A 16,810-nucleotide genomic window follows, 5' to 3' on the forward strand; every position below is an offset into this window, starting at 1 on the left:
GCCGCTCCAGCTCCAGCAAGTGTGAGAAAAAGATGAAGGGGCAGAGGGAACATACTAGCCATGTTAAGAGGAAAGTTTCTAGGTTCTGCCAATAGCGCCTCTGCTTATTTCCTTTTGGCCACACCGAGATATAAGAGAGGCTGGAACATGTCATCTTTATTCTGTGATTGTACTAGTTAGCTCCTGAGAGCAGTCCCTGTGCAGCGTGCAGTTGGTAGTTTTAATTTACCTTTCCATGATGGCGTGAGCTTAAGCTGCTTTTCAGGTGTGTATTGACTGCACAGCCGGGCCAGGACTAGGGTGAGGCAAACGAGGTGTCTAGGTTGGATATTTATTTATTTATTTATTTATTTATTTATTTTTGAGACAGAGTCTTGCTCTGTCGCCCAGGCTGGAATGCAGTGGTGCGATCTCGACTCACTGCAAGCTCCGCCTCCCAGGTTCACGCCATTCTCCTGCCTCAGCCTCTCGAGTAGCTGGGACTACAGGTACCCGCCACCATGCCCGGCTAATTTTTTGTATTTTTTCAGTGGAGACGGGGTTTCATAGTATTAGCCAGGATGATCTCAATCTCCTGACCTTGTGATCCACCTGCCTCGGCCTCCCAAAGTGCTGGGGTTACAGGCATGAGCCACCGCGCCCAGCCTTATTTTTTTTTTAAATTAGAGAGCAGGCTGGGCACGGTGGCTCACGCTTGTAATCCCAGCACTTTGGGAGGCCAAGGTGGATGGATCACCTGAGATTAGGAGTTTGAGACCAGCCTGACCAACATAGTGAAGCTCTGTACCTACTAAAAATACAAATTAGCCGCGCATTGTGGCATGGGTCTGTAATCTCAGCTTCTCGGGAGACTGAGGCAGGAGAATCACTTGAACCCGGGAAGTGGAGGTTGCAGTGAGCAGAGATCGCGCCCTTGCACTCCAGCCTGGGCAACAAGAGCAAAACTGCCTCTAAAGAAATAAATAAATAAGACAGCAAATGATATCCTCTCTGAGTACAGAGACCTTTTTTTCTTTTTCAGTACTTTCATTTTCACTATTTTCAGTGGTCCTGGGTCTCCTTTAAGGAAATGACTTGAACGTCTCTCCATTAAGTATGTTTCTGGGTTTTGTGTATACCCATTACCAGATTAAAGAGTTGCTTTCTCATTAGTGTTTTTATTATGAATCGGTGTTGAATTTTATTGCATGCTTCAAATGGTAATGAAAATTCTCTTTATCTGTTAATATGGTAAATTATAATATTTTTCTGATGTTAAAATATCTTTGATTCTTAGAGAATAAGGTCACCTTGGTGTCTTGTATTAGTTTTTAATACACTGCCAGATTGCTAATGTTTTATTTAGGACTTTGAAATTAATGTTCATAAATGAGGCCAGCCTGTAATTTTTGTTACACTGTATTTGTCTAGTTTTAGTGTTGAAGTTACACAGGCTTTAAAAAATGAGTTGGGGCCAGGTGTGGTGGCTGACGCCTGTAATTCCAGCACTTTGGGAGGCGGAGGTGGGCGGATCACCAGGTCAGGAGATCGAAACCATCCTGGCTAACACGGTGAAACCCAGTCTCCACTAAAAGTACAAAAAGTTAGCCAGGCGTGGTGGCGGGTGCCTGTAGTCCCAGCTACTCAGGAGGCTGAGGCAGGAGAATGGCGTCCCAGGAGGCAGAGTTGCAGCGAGCTGAGATCGCACCACTGCACTCAGCCTGGGCCACAGAGCGAGACTCCGTCTCAAAAAAGAAAAAATGAGTTGGGAACTTTTTTGTTATTCTTTGGAATGTTTTGTATAAGACAGCTTGTCTATTTCTTGAAGGCTAATTTGTTATTAGTATTGTATTTGTTGTCTTTTTTTAACAGAATGAGTAAATTTCTATTTACTGTTTAAATGTCATTAATGATTGTAAGTCTATTCATGTTTTCTTGTTTTTTCTTTTTTTGGCACGGTCATGGCTCACTGCAGCCTTGCCCTCCTGGGCTCAAGTGATCTTCCTGCCTCAGCCTCCCAAGTAGCTAGATCTGCAGGTTTGCCACCACACTGGGTTAATTTTTAAATTTTTGTTGTAGAGATAGGGTCTCATCGTGTTGCCCAGGCTGGCTTCAAGCAATGCTCTTGCCTCAGCCTCCCAAGGTGCTGGGATTACAGGCATGCGGCACTGCCCCGACCACATTTGCTGTATTATATATTTATTCCCTAAATGCACATGTGACACAGCCTTAGGGGTAGGAAAGTATAAGAAGAAAATTTATTTTTTGTAAGCCAGAAAAAATAAATTATTTTAAAATTATTTTATCTAAATCAGTAATAGATGGAATTAAATTTAATTAAATTCTTGATTAATAGTTTATATTTTAATTAAAATATTTTTCCTGGCCCAGCTGAGCCTAAGCCAAGATAATTACACTTGTTTTTAATTCTTCCACCTCTTCCAGGCCCCTCTACTTTCTTGTGGGCATTACCAAGCTCCCATTGTAGAAGTTTCTGTTTTTATTGGAATGGTAGCTTTAGCAATGTCAAATTCAATAGAATTTTAAAGTCTGTTCATTTTACTGAATGTAAATTATACCTCAAGAATGTTAACAAAACAGACTCCCAGGCACCTAGACACTGCCCAGCCTTGCTCCCTTATGGGTGCCACAACATCTCAGGGGCTTTCAAATCTGGTTTTCAGCTCTCTCTCTGTTTTTGGCCTCTAGGGATTTCGCTTAACATTCTGCTGAGCTTACCCAGCAGTGTAAAGGATGTCTGTTATAATTTGTGGAACATTTCTGGGTGCTTATAGTAGGTGGGTTTCCAGGCAGTCTCATCTACCTTTCTAGTGGAAACGTAAGTGAATTAAGAAGTTTTCAGGCCGGGCGCGGTGGCTCATGCCTGTAATCCCAGCACTTTGGGAGGCCGAGGCAGGAGAATGGCGTGAACCCAGGAGGCGGAGCTTGCAGTGAGCCGAGATCTCACCACTGCACTCCAGCCTGTGTGACAGAGCAAGACTGCGTCTCAAAAAAAAGAAAAAAGAGGTTTTCAAACCCTCAAGTAAATGTTGACCTTAAATTTAGGAAAATGAGCTGAACTGGGATAAAAAATATGCTGTAGATAACTAAAAGTAAGCCATTCATTTTTCATATAATCATTGTATTTATTATGTGCCCACCACTCTTCTAGGTGGTGGTCAAAACCCTATTCTTCTGGGGTTTGACATTTAAAGGATGGAGATAGACAGTAAACAAATAACTGTGACGTGTCCAATTGGAGTAAATGCTGGCAAACTCTACATGATTGCATAATTTAGCCCAGCGATATAGTGGGGAATATTTATTTATGAGACTGGTCTCGCCTCCCTTGCTCAAGCAATACCCCCATCTCTGCCTTCCAAGTAGCTGAGACCACAGGGGGAGGCCACCACTCCTGGCTAATTTTTGTCAATTTTGATAGAGGTGGAGTTTCATCATGCTGCCCAGGCTGGTCTGACTCCTGGATTCAAGTGATCTGCCTACCTTGGCCTCCCAAAGTGCTAGGATTACAGCCCTGAGCCGCCGCACCTGGCTGTAGTGTGTAGTGGGGATTTTTTTTTTTTTTTTTTTTTTTTGAGACGGAGTCTCGCTCTGTCTCCCAGGCCGGAGCACAGTGGTGCGATTTCAGCTCACTGAAACCTCCACCTTCTGGGTTCAAGCAATTCTCCTGCCTCAGCCTCCCGAGTAGCTAGGATTACAGGCATGTGCCACTACATCCAGCTAATTTTTGTATTTTTAGTAGAGACGGCGTTTCACCATGTTGGCCAGGCTGGTCTTGAACCTCTGACCTTGTGATCCACCTGCCTTGGCCTCCCAGAGTGCTGGGATTACAGGCGTGAGCCACTGTACCCAGCCTTGTAGTGGAGAATTTTTAGATAAAATAATAACACGTGGGGAAAAAAGACGAATAAAGGTGTTTTTTTTGTTTGTTTTTTTGAGACAGAGTCTCGCTCTGTCACCCAGGCTGGAGTGCAGTGGTGCTATCTTTGGCTTACTGCCACCTCCACCTCCTGGGTTCAAGCAACTTTCCTGCCTCAGCCTCCTGAGTAGCTGAGATTACAGGTGTGTGCCACCATGCCTGGCTAATTTTTTTATTTTTAGTAGAGATGGGGTTTTGCCATGTTGGCCAGGCTGGTCTCAAACTCCTTACCTCAAGTGGTTTGCCCGCTTCTGTTTCCCAAAGTGCTGGGATTATAGGCGTGAGCCACTGTGCCCGACCAGAAAAAAGATTTAAAAAAACCCAACAGAAGAAATTATAATAAAAGAAAAACAAAAACATTAAAACCAAAAGGACAAGAAAAAAGCAAAAAGAAATGTGTTAACCTGAGATTAAAACGTAGTTAGTAAACAGGCAGGTTAAATTGGTTTTTATAGTTTTTGCAATTATTATACTCAAGAATTTCTATTATCTTGTGTCCCTTAGTTTCTAGAGTATCAAGGTGATGTGGAACACAGTTTTAAAAGCTTTATTCTGAGTATTCTGCAAAAGAAGACTTGATGGTCAAATAAGATTCTATTCGGAAAATTACATATTAATATATAACATATAAAAGTTCTTGAAATATTCTGCGGTTAAGAGTGTTGGGGACCAGCCTCAACACCACCCGTAGGGTACCTGAAGTCCAGTGGTGACAAAGGAATGAGAAGAGACAGGTTAAGAGTTCATAAAGGAGGGAGCCAGGGGGCCAGAGCAAATCAGAGGCTGCAGAGGCACCAAGCTCTGATCTCCACACTATTTATTGAGTACAATCACTTAGATTTAAGAAGCAGATGTTCAGGTGTGAAATGGTGAAAGGGGGGCGGTGTGTCATACACCTAATCTATAGCAATGGCGGTTTAGATAAATTTTCTTTGTGCTGAAGCAGTATAAACTTTACTGATTTATTTTTTAACTTATCGGAGAGCAGCTGTGGGGAGTGGGCCTAACTAGGAGCTGGCATATCTGGCCACATTCCAATGCTTCAAAGGAGTGTCTTTCTCCTTGAGCACAGTGTTTACAGATAGGAGAGCAGGTCACGTTCTGGTCATGGGAACGTGATGGCCATTAGAAGGCTTTACTCCTCAGAGGCCTCTTGTGGCTTTCTACAACTTACTGTTCCGTATTTTTATGGCCGGTTTATGCAGGCACCCCACAAGCCCTTTCCCCAACATAAGAGAACTGCTTCATTTATTTTATCTCAACATTTTTCTTGAATCTATTTTGCTATGGAATGTCCTACTGAACATAGTTTGCAAATGTTACTGTAATAGAATCTCAACTCTGTAGTGTACTGTTTAGATGGCCTTGCTAGCTTTTATTAGGTAGAAATGATAAGTACTTGCCTTATAGGATTGTTAGGAACAGTATCTGAAATAATGTATAAGAAGTTTGTGGTGTAGTCCCTGGTGTCTAGTTAATTGGGAGTTCATGTTCGCTCCCTTCTCTGATTATTAACATATTTACTTAGAAATATAGATACTATGTATAGAGACAGGATTGATCAGCAGTGTCCTTATTAGTCCCTAACTGTGATTCTTACCAACAGGAAACTGTGGAGATATAAATTTGGTACGACTGGGTCCAGAAAAGTCTATTAATAATGAGGTTCTAAAGTTCAGTTTGGACAGCCAAGTAAACCACAGAATGAGTAAGTACTGAATGTGGTATATACTAGTGTTTTCTCTGTTTTGTTTGGTGGAAAATGACTTGGCCACTAAAGGTAATACGAAGCCTCCAGAATTAGTCTGGCTTTGGGAACTAATTTTCCTTCTCATTGTGTGGTATATGTGTGTGAGTTTGTTAGGATTAGAATAGCATATAATTTTTTATTTGTTATTTTTATTAGAAAAAGAGTTACCTTCTCATGTTCAGGCGATGCATAAAAGAAAGGAATTTCTAGATTATCAGTTGGATGAGCTTTCCCGGCAGCGAGCTCTATGCCGAGGTGGACGGGAAATACAGGTATCTTTGCATTTCTTAAATAATGTTATTTAAATAATAACTCAGGTATACGAACTAGTTAACAAGTTTTTTTTTTTTTTTTTTTTTTTTTTTTTTTTTTTTTTGAGACAGAGTCTTGCTCTGTCTTCCAGGCTGGAGTGCAGTAGCACAATCCTGACTCACTGCAGCCTCAACTTCCTGGGTTCAGGTGATTCTCCTGCCTCAGCCTCCCGAGTAGGTGGGATTACAAGGATGTGCCGGCACACCTGGCTAATTTTTTGTATTTTTAGTGGAGATGGGGTTTCACCATGTTGGCCAGGCTAGTCTCGAACTCCCGGCCTCAAGTTGATCTGCCCACCTCAGCATCCCAAAGTGCTGGGATTACAGGTGTGAGCCATTGCGACCAGCCTCATTAATGAGTATTTAATGCCCTTTATTTATTGGGGAATGGCATGATTCATGTATAAAAATGTGTACTAAGACACTAAAAATGTGTCTCAGGTTAACACATTTCTTTCTGCCTTTTTTTTTGTCCTTTTGGTTTTAATTTTTTCATTTTTATTAAAATTTTTTAAAAATATTTTTAAAAACTTTTTTGTAAAGGGCAAGATATTCTAGTAAAGATTTTAGGCTTTGCAAGCCATATGGTTGGTTTCTGTTGCAGCTATTCAACTCTGCTTTTGGTAGCACAAAGGCAGCCATAGATAATACATAAACAAATGGATGTGGCTGTGTTCCAGTAGAACTTTATTTACGAAAATAGGTGGGATGTTGCATTTTTGTTTGTTTTTGAGATAGGGTCTCACTCTGTGGCCCAGGCTGGAGTGCAGTGGTGCAATTGTGGTTCAATTTAGCCTCAAGCTCTTGGACTCAAGTGAGCTGTCTTCCTGCCTCAGCCTCTTGAGTATCTGGGACTATAGCCGTGTGCCATCATGCCTGGCTAATTTTTTTGTTTGTTTTCTGTAGAAACTGGGTCTTGCCGTGTTGCCCAGGGTGGTCTGAACTTCCTGCCTCAAGCAGTGCTCTCACCTCTCACTCCCAAAGTGCCAGGATTACAGGCACGACTCCCTGCACGTGGCCTTGCATTTGGCTTATAGGCTGTACTGCCTTATATTAAAGCTATACTGAGTTTATTAGTTATCTTTCAGTTGCATGTTGAGCCCAGTTCAAATTAGGTTAGACAGAAAGGGAATTAGCTTCAGTATGGGTGGATCCAGAGGGTCACATGATATCATTTCTCCACTCCATAATTTGTTTTCCTGTGTGTCAGCCATTTCTTCTCCGGGAGAAGGTGAGTGTCAGCATCTCAGGGCTTCCCCCATCTCAGCTTAGAAACCCCAGAGGGAGAGAAGGTCTTTTCTCTTAGCATCCATATATCCAAAGAAGCAGTTAGTTTAGTCCCTGGGTGAGCAAGCAGGTCTAATCCCTATTTTTAAGAAGATGGGTGCATGATTGTTCAGGCCTGTGATAGATGCCCATCACTGTGGCCAGAGGAATGGTTGGGGTGTGATTTACAGCCTCATTTGAATCACCTGGAAGTTAAGGGCGGCGTGATGCTCCCAGTGCTTGAATGCTAAGCAGACAGCTCACGTGCAGCGCACAGGACACAGCTGAGTCTTACACAGCAGCATACAGAGTGTGTCAGGACTCCAGTGGTAAAGAGGAAATCAGCTGGGTAAATACATTTTTCACTGGTAAAATACAGGCTCTTTTAAAATTAGAGGCAGTCCATTGGAAGGCATTTAAAAATGCTTAGTTTAGTTTTAATTACGACATTTGAATTTTTTTCCAGAGGCAAGAATTAGATGAAAACATTTCCAAAGTTTCTAAGGAAAGGCAGGAACTTGCTTCTAAAATTAAAGAGGTAAGTAGTTCACCTGTAACATTTTCTTGATTTTTTTTTTTTCTTTTTAAAATTTATGACTGTTCAGATAAGCTATGGGCTTTTATTTATTTATTTTTTTTGGAGACAGAATCTCACTCTGTCAGGCTGGGGTGCAGTGGCATGATCTCAGCTCACTGCAATCTCAGCCTTCCATGTAGCTGGGATTACAGGCGTGCACCACCATGCCTGGCTAATTTTTTTTTTTTTTTTTTTTTTTTTTTTTGAGACGGAGTCTCTCTCTGTCACCAGACTGGAGAGCAGTGGCGTGATCTCGGCTCACTGCAACCTCTGCCTCCCGGGTTCAAGCAATTCTCCCCCCTCAGCCTCCCGAGTAGCTAGGATTACAGACATGTGCCACCATGCCCAGCTAATTTTTGTATTTTTAGTAGAGACGGGGTTTCACCGTGTTGGCCAGGATGGTCTGGATCTCTTGACGTCATGATCCTCCTGCCTCAGCCTCCCAAAGTGCTGGGATTACAGGCGTGAGGCACCACACCTGGCCTTTTTTTTTTTTTTTTTGAGACAGTGTCTCACTCTGTTGCCAGGCTGGAGTGCAGTGGCACGATCTCAGCTCACTGTAACCTCTGCCTCCTGGGTTCAAGTGATTCTCCTGCCTCAGCCTCCCAAGTAGCTGAGACTACAGGCGCGTGCCACCACGCCCGACTAAATTTTGTATTTTCAGTAGAGACGGGGTTTCACCATGTTGGCCAGGATGGTCTCCATCTCATGACGTTGTGATCCGCCCGCCTCAGCCTCCCTAAGTGCTAGAATTATAGGCGTGAGTCACCATGCCCGGCCATTTTTTTTTTTTTTCTATTTTTAATAGAAACGGGGTTTCACCATGTTGGCCAGGCTGGTCTGGAAATTCCAACCTCAAGTCATCCCCTGTCTCGGCCTCCCAAAGTGTTGGCTTTACAGGCGTGAGCCACCATGCCCGGCCAGCTATGGGCTTTTCTCAGTTACATTTTAAATTGTTATGAAAAATTACAAATATCTGTGGAAGTGGAGAAACTGGTGTAACAACATTTGCATTTTTTTCTTTAACCTAAGAATGAATTCTTACCACCATCTTAGATTTCTAAGAAAGAGGTGGTTATAAATTATCTTTTTTCTGTTTTAAGTCTCGGTAAATATGTAAATTCTTTCTTATAAGGTGCTCTAATTCTGCTTCCCACAAACTGCAAAAAACAATTATGATAATTATCATCAGATAAACAGTTAATGAAAACAGCTTTGGCTGGGTGCGGTGGCTCACGCCTGTAATCCCAGCACTTTGGGAGACCGAGGCGGGCGGATCTCGAGGTCAGGAGATCGAGACCATCCTGGCTAACACGGTGAAACCCCGTCTCTACTAAAATACCAAAAATTAGCTGGGCGTGGTGGCGGGCGCCTGTAATCCCAGCTACTCAGGAGCCTGAGGCAGGAGAATGGCGTGAACCTGGGAGGCGGAGCTTGCAGCGAGCGGAGATCGCGCCACTGCACTCCAGCTTGGGCGACAGAGCGAGACTCCGTCTCAAAAAAAAAAAAAAAAAAAAAGAAAATAGCTTTGTGGGTGTTTTCTGTATTAAAAAAAAAAAAAAGTCACCTATGTGAGCTTTAGGATGAGGGTGGCAACTGTGAGCCCTCCAGAGCTCCAACCTGGATAGAAGTAGAGTGATGGTGGGCAGAATTTGGCATAAGAAAGTACAGCACTTTGATTTTGATTTTTGGTTTTTGTTTTTTGCAATTCTTGCTTAGAGCATAAACTCCTTGTACTTGTGTTAGATCATAAGACTCCTATAATGTTTTGTAGCTTTTCCCCAGTATTTTTTGGACGTGAAAATATCCCGTAAGATTTAGACTAATTGAAGCTTGGCCGAGCCAGGTGTATACCCTGATTGTCAGAATGCAGCCCTAATCAAACCACACTGGGGTCAGGGAAAGAGGGTAATAGTAACTGATGACGTTAGTAGTATTTTTGCTGAAGTTTTTCTCCTGAATGTATTATGATCTTTCTCTTTGTGACTAAAATACAGTTGAATTTAATGCATATTTTCATTAGCAGTTTATTTAAAAGTTATGTGAAAGCTTTTGATTAAAGTTTTAAACAGAACCCCAGATTAATCTTTCCTGAGTGAAGGATGAAGTCCATCTTCACAGATGTTTTTTGCTGCTCATCACATGTGTTCTGTGGGCCATGGAACTATGCTCAGCAGTTTTACTCACTAGATGGCTGAGGACAGTGTCTGACAGTGCTTTACTGTGTGAGCCGTGGAGGACCACAGTGCCACCCTCTTCCTAAAGCTCACACGCATGCCTTGAATTCCATAGTTGAATATATCAGATGTGCTGAGATGAATCACCACTACTTCTTAGTAGCAAAAAGAAGCAAACTGAATCTCTGATGAAAATGCTGATTTATTTGAGCACTATGTGGTGTGATTGTGAGGCATCATTCACGTTGTCTGGCTCCATCACAGTACATTGCATTATAGAAGGAGACCAAACTTGTTTTTCTTACTGTGGAAATAGAATATTTGTCAGGTTCACAGGCGTTTTTGTTAGTACTAGCAAAAACACTAAAAAAAAGGGCAATATTATATACTTAAAAACTAACAGAAAAATGTACGTTCAGGCTGAATTCCAACCCTGGTTTTACTCATATAATTCACAACTCAGAATTATTACATCTCTACTTCAGATACCTACCTGCATATATCCGACTACAGGAAGGATTGTAATCTACTTTGATGAAATCAAACCCTGGATAAAAATTTTTAAAGTGCTTAAATCATATTCTATGTTTCAGCCGCAAAGCATACATTCTTTCTGGTTTGTGATTATCTTAAATGTTTCTGCTGTTTCCTAGATTTGAGGGTTTCCCCCTAACTTTCACTGAATATTTTCCTGTCATAAATATATTTTAATAAATAGTGATTTATAGTAAACATAGGCCTGTCATAGTCAAGGATTGATGTACAGCTGAATATTGATTTAACCTTTGTTCTCTTAGGTTCAAGGACGTCCACAGAAAACACAGAGTATCATCATCTTAGAGTCCCATGTCATCTGCTGCACATTGAGCACAAGTGGTGGTTTACTACTTGAGTCTGCTTTCCGTGGGCAAGGGGGAGTCCCCTTCAGCTGTGTCATTGTTGATGAGGTCAGTGAACGGTCAGCCATACAACTTTGACTAGTACTATGAGGAGTAAGTCTTAGATGAATTGTGGCTGCTGAGATGTTGAAGAAATGTGTTTTTTTTTTTTGCATCTGATTTGTACTTGCTATTACATGTGTATTCCCTTATGTAGAAATACGCTTCTTAATGACCCTCCATAGTGAAAGTGGATTTTCCAGTATTGGGGGTTAGTCTTGAGGATGACTGATGGTTTCTAACAAAATCTCTGCCGAGTGACTGTCTCGCTCCTGCTTAGAATATCTCTGGTAACCTTTTGAAGTAGTTTTAATAGAATTTTGGATAGCTTTGAGCCATAGTATGTTCACCTGACATCTTTTGTTCCTATTTTACTCTTTGAGCAAACATTTATTGTGTACCTACTGTTTGTTAGAACGTAGAGTCAGAAGACAAAAGAGATGGAGCAGGAGATACCAGAGAATTGAGTGATCAGGAGACTCAAGATCTAGTTTTCACCAGAAGGAAAGGACAAAAAGTGGAAATGATTAAATAGTTGAAGAAAATGTCATTGAATTTAAGAGAAATTTGAGTCTTGTCATCAAAGAGGCATGCTGAGGAACAAGGAAGAAAGATATGGGGAAATACACTCATGGACGCTCCTAATGTGATTTCTGAACCTCAAATACAAAGTTTTGAAAAGAACCTGGGCATAGTGGCGCACACCTGTAATCCTGGCACTTTGGGAGACTGAGGAGGGTGGATCGCTTGAGCCCAGGAGTTTGAGACCAACCTGGGCAACATGGTGAAACCTTGTCTCTACTAAAAATACAAAAATTAGCCAGGAGTGATGGTGTGCGCCTGTAGTTCCAGCTATTCAGGAGGCTGAGGTGGGAGGATTGCTTGAGCCCAGGAGGCAGTGAACGATGATCATGCCATTGCCCTCTAGCCTGGGTGACAGAATGAGACTCTAAAAAAAAAAAAAAAATTAATTAATTAAAAAATAAATAAAAATTTTAAGGCCGGGCGCGGTGGCTCACGCTTGTAATCCCAGCACTTTGGGAGGCCGAGGCGGGCGGATCACGAGGTCAGGAGATCGAGACCACGGTGAAACCCCGTCTCTACTAAAAATACAAAAAAAAAAATTAGCCGGGCGTGGTGGCGGGCGCCTGTAGTCCCAGCTACTCGGAGAGGCTGAGGCAGGAGAATGGCGTGAACCCGGGAGGCGGAGCTTGCAGTGAGCCGAGATTGCGCCACTGCACTCCAGCCTGGGCGACAGAGCGAGACTCCGTCTCAAAAAAAAAAAAAAAAAAAAAATAAATAAATAAATAAATAAATAAAAATTTTAAAATAAAGTTTTAAAAGGACTTTAGAGGAGAAAGTGTTTTTCAGGCTCATGCCCAGCAGGAACAAAGAGCGTGCATCTAGGATGTGCATGGCCTTCTGAACTTATGGCTGGTTCCCAAGTGGTAGTGGCCCCCTTGGTGCCTGACTTCAGAATACATGTGTGATTTTTTTTTAAACATGTGTTTGGAGAGTTTACTTTTTATTTATTTATTGTTTTTTTTTTTTTTAGACAGAGTCTCACTCTGTCACCCAGATGGGAGTGCAGTGATGTGATCTTGGCTCACTGCAACCTCTGCCTCCTGGGTTCAGGCAATTCTCCTGCCTCAGCCTCCTGAGTAGCTGGGATTACAGGCACTTGCCACCATGCCCAGCTAATTTTTTTGGTATTTTTAGTAGAGATGGGGTTTCACCATGTTGGCCAGGCTGGTCTTGAACTCCTGACCTCAGGTGATCCAACCGCCTTGGCTCCCAAAGTGCTGGCATTACATGTATGAGCCACTGCACACAGCCTGGAGGGTTTATTTTGTTGGTTTTGTTTTCAGGGAAAATTCGTATTTTTGATATTTGGTGCAGGAGAAGTGGGATACTTTTCTGAATGGTTAGAACTTTAATCAGATAAACTATATGGATAAATAGCAAAGATTGTTAAGACTGCCTCTCCCTTCTGTATGTTACCAAGGCTGGACAGTCTTGTGAAATTGAGACTCTCACTCCACTCATCCATCGCTGCAACAAGCTCATCCTAGTAGGAGATCCTAAGCAGCTCCCTCCCACAGTCATCTCTATGGTAAGTTTTTTATGTTCAGATTGCTTTAAAATGGAAGGGGCTGTTTAAAATTTTTGTTTTCAGGAGGGAGAGACATCTTTCTTGGATTGGCCTCTTAATTTGGAGGGAAAAGTAAGCAGTAACTGAGAAAAGAGAAGCACTTAATAAATAAAAAATAAATTCCTAAAAATGCCTCTGTGGTCACAGTTGTTGTTCTGTGTATGTGTGGCAGAAGCAGTGTGTCAGGGACTTGGAAGCCTAGATGGATGACGTGCCATGGAAACCAAGCTTTGGGAAAGGCAGTGTGCACGTCGTTTAAGAGCTGAATCTGATTTATTTTAATCATACAAACACCAAAACAATAATAAAAGAAAACCTTCAGAAATAAAGAGAAAGAATCCTACCCTCCTCATTTTTATTTAAATATGTACACATTGAGGAAAACATGAAGTTAAATTAATTTTGGAGTACATTTCCATTTTTAGAATTTGGTATTCTAGTGTTAATATAAGAACATGTCTGTGCCCCTCACATCATCTGAAAGTGAAGGTACGGGGGAAAAAAGACGGAATTACGAGCTCTGACTTTGGGAAGAGAAGAACCAAATTGTAGTCTACTCTACTCTGTTGGTTTTTTTAATCTCCAGAAAAATGTCTCCTGGAAATGCACATCAGAATCAGGATTCAGTAGATGTTTTGAAGTAATCCGAAGAGGTTTTGAAATTTAATAAAATGTGGATTTTTTACTAATAACATAGATTATTTATACAGATAATTGAGCAGTGGCCTCGTAAATAATCCTAGAGAACAGATCATTTTCAAAGCATTTTTGTTGAAGTATGGAATGAATGCAGGTGGTTATCGTTAGTGGTTTTTGGCTTCGGAATTATTCAGAATGATAGTGCAGTTCTTTGTATGATATTTGAGCACAGGTACGTGATCATGTTAGAATGTGGCCCGGAAGCACACCTGTCACCCAGTGAAAACCTGTGTGTGTAGGGAAGAACTGCTGCAGGTAACTTTATTCCTGGAGAATAATGAAGAGCAAATTCTGTGTCCCATTTCTTTAAATAATGCAGTATTTCATTGAAGGGCCTTGGCATATAGTGAAAAGAGAGATTGTTAATGGGCCTCAACTTTACTGCCTACTTTAATGATTGATAAAAACAACAAAAATTAGAAAAAAAATCCGTTTGTGCTTTTTAAATTGCTGTCCAAATAAAACAGGCTATTTTGAGAAAATAATTACAAAGTTCATTTCCATAAGGTGCCTTTTTTGACCACCTATTTCTAGTGATAATTGCAGTGAAAGTGAGTATTTTTAACAGATATTGCTGGGCATTTGTGTGTTTATTCATCTTTTTCAGTATGTATATATTGAGTGCCAACAATTCACATGCTGTTCAGGTGCTGGCGTTATGACAGTGAAGAAAACAGACAAAACCCCTGCCCTTATGGTGTTTGTATTCTAGGGGATAACAGTGAGTCAGTTACTAAAAAGTGGTATATGGTTTGTATACATGTATATATTTATGTGTATATGTACGTGGGTCCTGGTTTTGTTTAAAGGTGGCAAAATCATTCTGTGCAGAATTGTTTTTTTTTTTTTTCAATCAGTAAATCAGAGACGTCCTCCCATGTCAGAGTATATATTAATAAATCTATGTCATTTGTAGAATGGACTAAGGTTTTGTCTGGAGGTAGATGCGTTACCTTACATAAGTTCCTTTTCTGTTTCCCCAAAGAAAAGATTAAAAATTAGGTTTTGTGAGCTAACGCAGATAAACTTTTTAGGATTTAGGCAAAATTGGCATATGTCTATTAATATTATTTTATACCTACACAAACCTGTCTAGAATTACACATATAAATAGGTTAAGAAGTAATGCCTTTCTTCTGCTCCCATAGTTTGTGAAACAAGTTTATTCAGGCTTTGCACATCTTCAGTGCCAGTATCTTTCACATCACTCATGAAGATTCCATCATCTTAGTGAAGTTTTCAGCGCATTTTTACTTCAGCGTTATTTAAGATAAAGTACTTTTTGAAACCTTTTTTTTTAAAATTATACTTTATGTTCTAGGGTACATGTGCACAATGTGCAGGTTTGTTACATGTGTATACATGTGCCATGTTGGTGTGCTGCACCCATTAACTCGTCATTTACATTAGATATGTCTCCTAATGCTATCCCTCCCCCTCCCCTTTTTGAAACTTTCTGTGATGCTGTCATCCGAAAGTATATCCCAAGGCACAACTGTGATAACATCAAGACAGTTTATCCCATTTGTCACTTAGGTCACTGTTTTTCAGATTGCAGAATATAACCCCTTTATTTGGTTTGTGAAATCCATTTAGCACAGCTTGGGCTTTCCCAATTCAAAAATTTGAAATGCTTTACCATCTGAAACTTCCCAAGTGCTGACATTGTACTTAAAGTTCACGCTCAAAGGATATGCTCATTGCAGTAGTTTGGATTTTTGGATTAGGGATGGTTAACACATAAGTTGAGTCTGTTTCCTTTGCTGGAAATGAAGTCCTGTTGTGAGACTTCATCTTATTCACTCTAGCGGTCTTAGCACTCCAAATTATAGATGCTTAGTACATATTAGATGGATGAATGAAGAATTTTGTCTTCAAAAGGCTTGTTTACGGTGGCATTCAATATGTCTATCTGTGAGGGTATACTCCCAGAAATAATTGTTAAAATCTATGTTACATTTCTCTGCTTCCTTTATTACTGGTTTTTTTGGGTGGCGTCTTGTAGCATCAAAATAGCATCAGTCGTCTTTCACAAGATCATCTCTCTTTCATTAGCAGTATATGAGTAGAAAATACCTCCACATATATTCAAGATTCATGGCATTTTGGCTGGGTGTGGTGGTTCATGCCTGTTATCCCAGCTACTCAGGAGGCCAGAGATGTGAGAATCGCTTGAACCTGGGAGGTGAAGGATGCAGTGAGCTGAGATCGCGCCACTGCGCTCCAGCCTGGGCGACAGAGCGAGACTGTGTCTCCAAAAAAAAAAAAAGATTCATGGCATTTTGAGGTTCAGAGTCAGAAACACCTTTTTTCTCTGAAGCTGTGGTTGGTAATCTTAACGCTGCCTGAACGTTGCCATGTACGTATTAGATCTCAGTAATTGTGTTTATAATAGTGGGAAAGATATAAATGGATTCTTGGAAATTATTGCTTTATTTTGCCCGTCACAGAAAGCACAGGAGTATGGCTACGACCAGTCACTGATGGCTCGCTTCTGCAGACTGCTGGAAGAGAATGTAGAACACAACATGATCAGCAGGCTGCCCATTCTACAGCTCACTGTTCAGTACAGGATGCATCCGGACATATGCCTCTTCCCTTCTAATTATGTTTATAACAGAAACTTAAAAACAAATAGGTGAGTTCCCCTTATTGTTTGTGACCTTATTTTGTTGTAGTTTAGCTACTTACGAAGAACAGACATTTTACTGTCTTCTTAGGTCTTGTCATAAAAGGCATAAATCCTGAAGGGTTAATAATTTTGTCTTGTTATAATAGCCATCATGTTGAATACAGCAAAGCACATAGAAAAAGGGAAAAAGTCACCTATATTTATACTACCCAGAAATAATCACTGGTAACGTTTTGGTATATCCACTTTCAGTCCTTTTTTTTTTTTCTTTTTGAAGACAGGGTCTCATTCTGTCACTCAGAATGAGTGCAGTGGCACACAATCCTGGCTCACTGCAGCTTCGACCTCCCAGCCTCAATCGATCCACCTGCCTCACCCTCCTGAGTAGC

The 16,810-nt window shown here is 41.1% G+C and overlaps 1 protein-coding gene across 9 annotated transcripts in view; it reads left to right on the forward strand.

Moving 5' to 3' along the window:
• The window catches only part of SETX (senataxin), a 94,094-nt gene that overhangs the window by 61,680 nt on the left and 15,604 nt on the right, over positions 1–16,810 (forward strand). For all 9 annotated transcript variants that reach the window (XM_055270604.2, XM_063635703.1, XM_055270603.2 and 6 more), the window contains 6 exons: positions 5,526–5,627; positions 5,826–5,941; positions 7,713–7,784; positions 10,798–10,947; positions 12,944–13,051; positions 16,240–16,427. In XM_055270604.2, the coding sequence (XP_055126579.1) occupies positions 5,526–5,627; positions 5,826–5,941; positions 7,713–7,784; positions 10,798–10,947; positions 12,944–13,051; positions 16,240–16,427 (736 nt within the window). The remainder of the gene's footprint in view (positions 1–5,525; positions 5,628–5,825; positions 5,942–7,712; positions 7,785–10,797; positions 10,948–12,943; positions 13,052–16,239; positions 16,428–16,810) is intronic.

This window comes from Symphalangus syndactylus, chromosome 3 (genome assembly GCF_028878055.3).
Source record: "Symphalangus syndactylus isolate Jambi chromosome 3, NHGRI_mSymSyn1-v2.1_pri, whole genome shotgun sequence".
NCBI lineage: Eukaryota > Metazoa > Chordata > Mammalia > Primates > Hylobatidae > Symphalangus > Symphalangus syndactylus.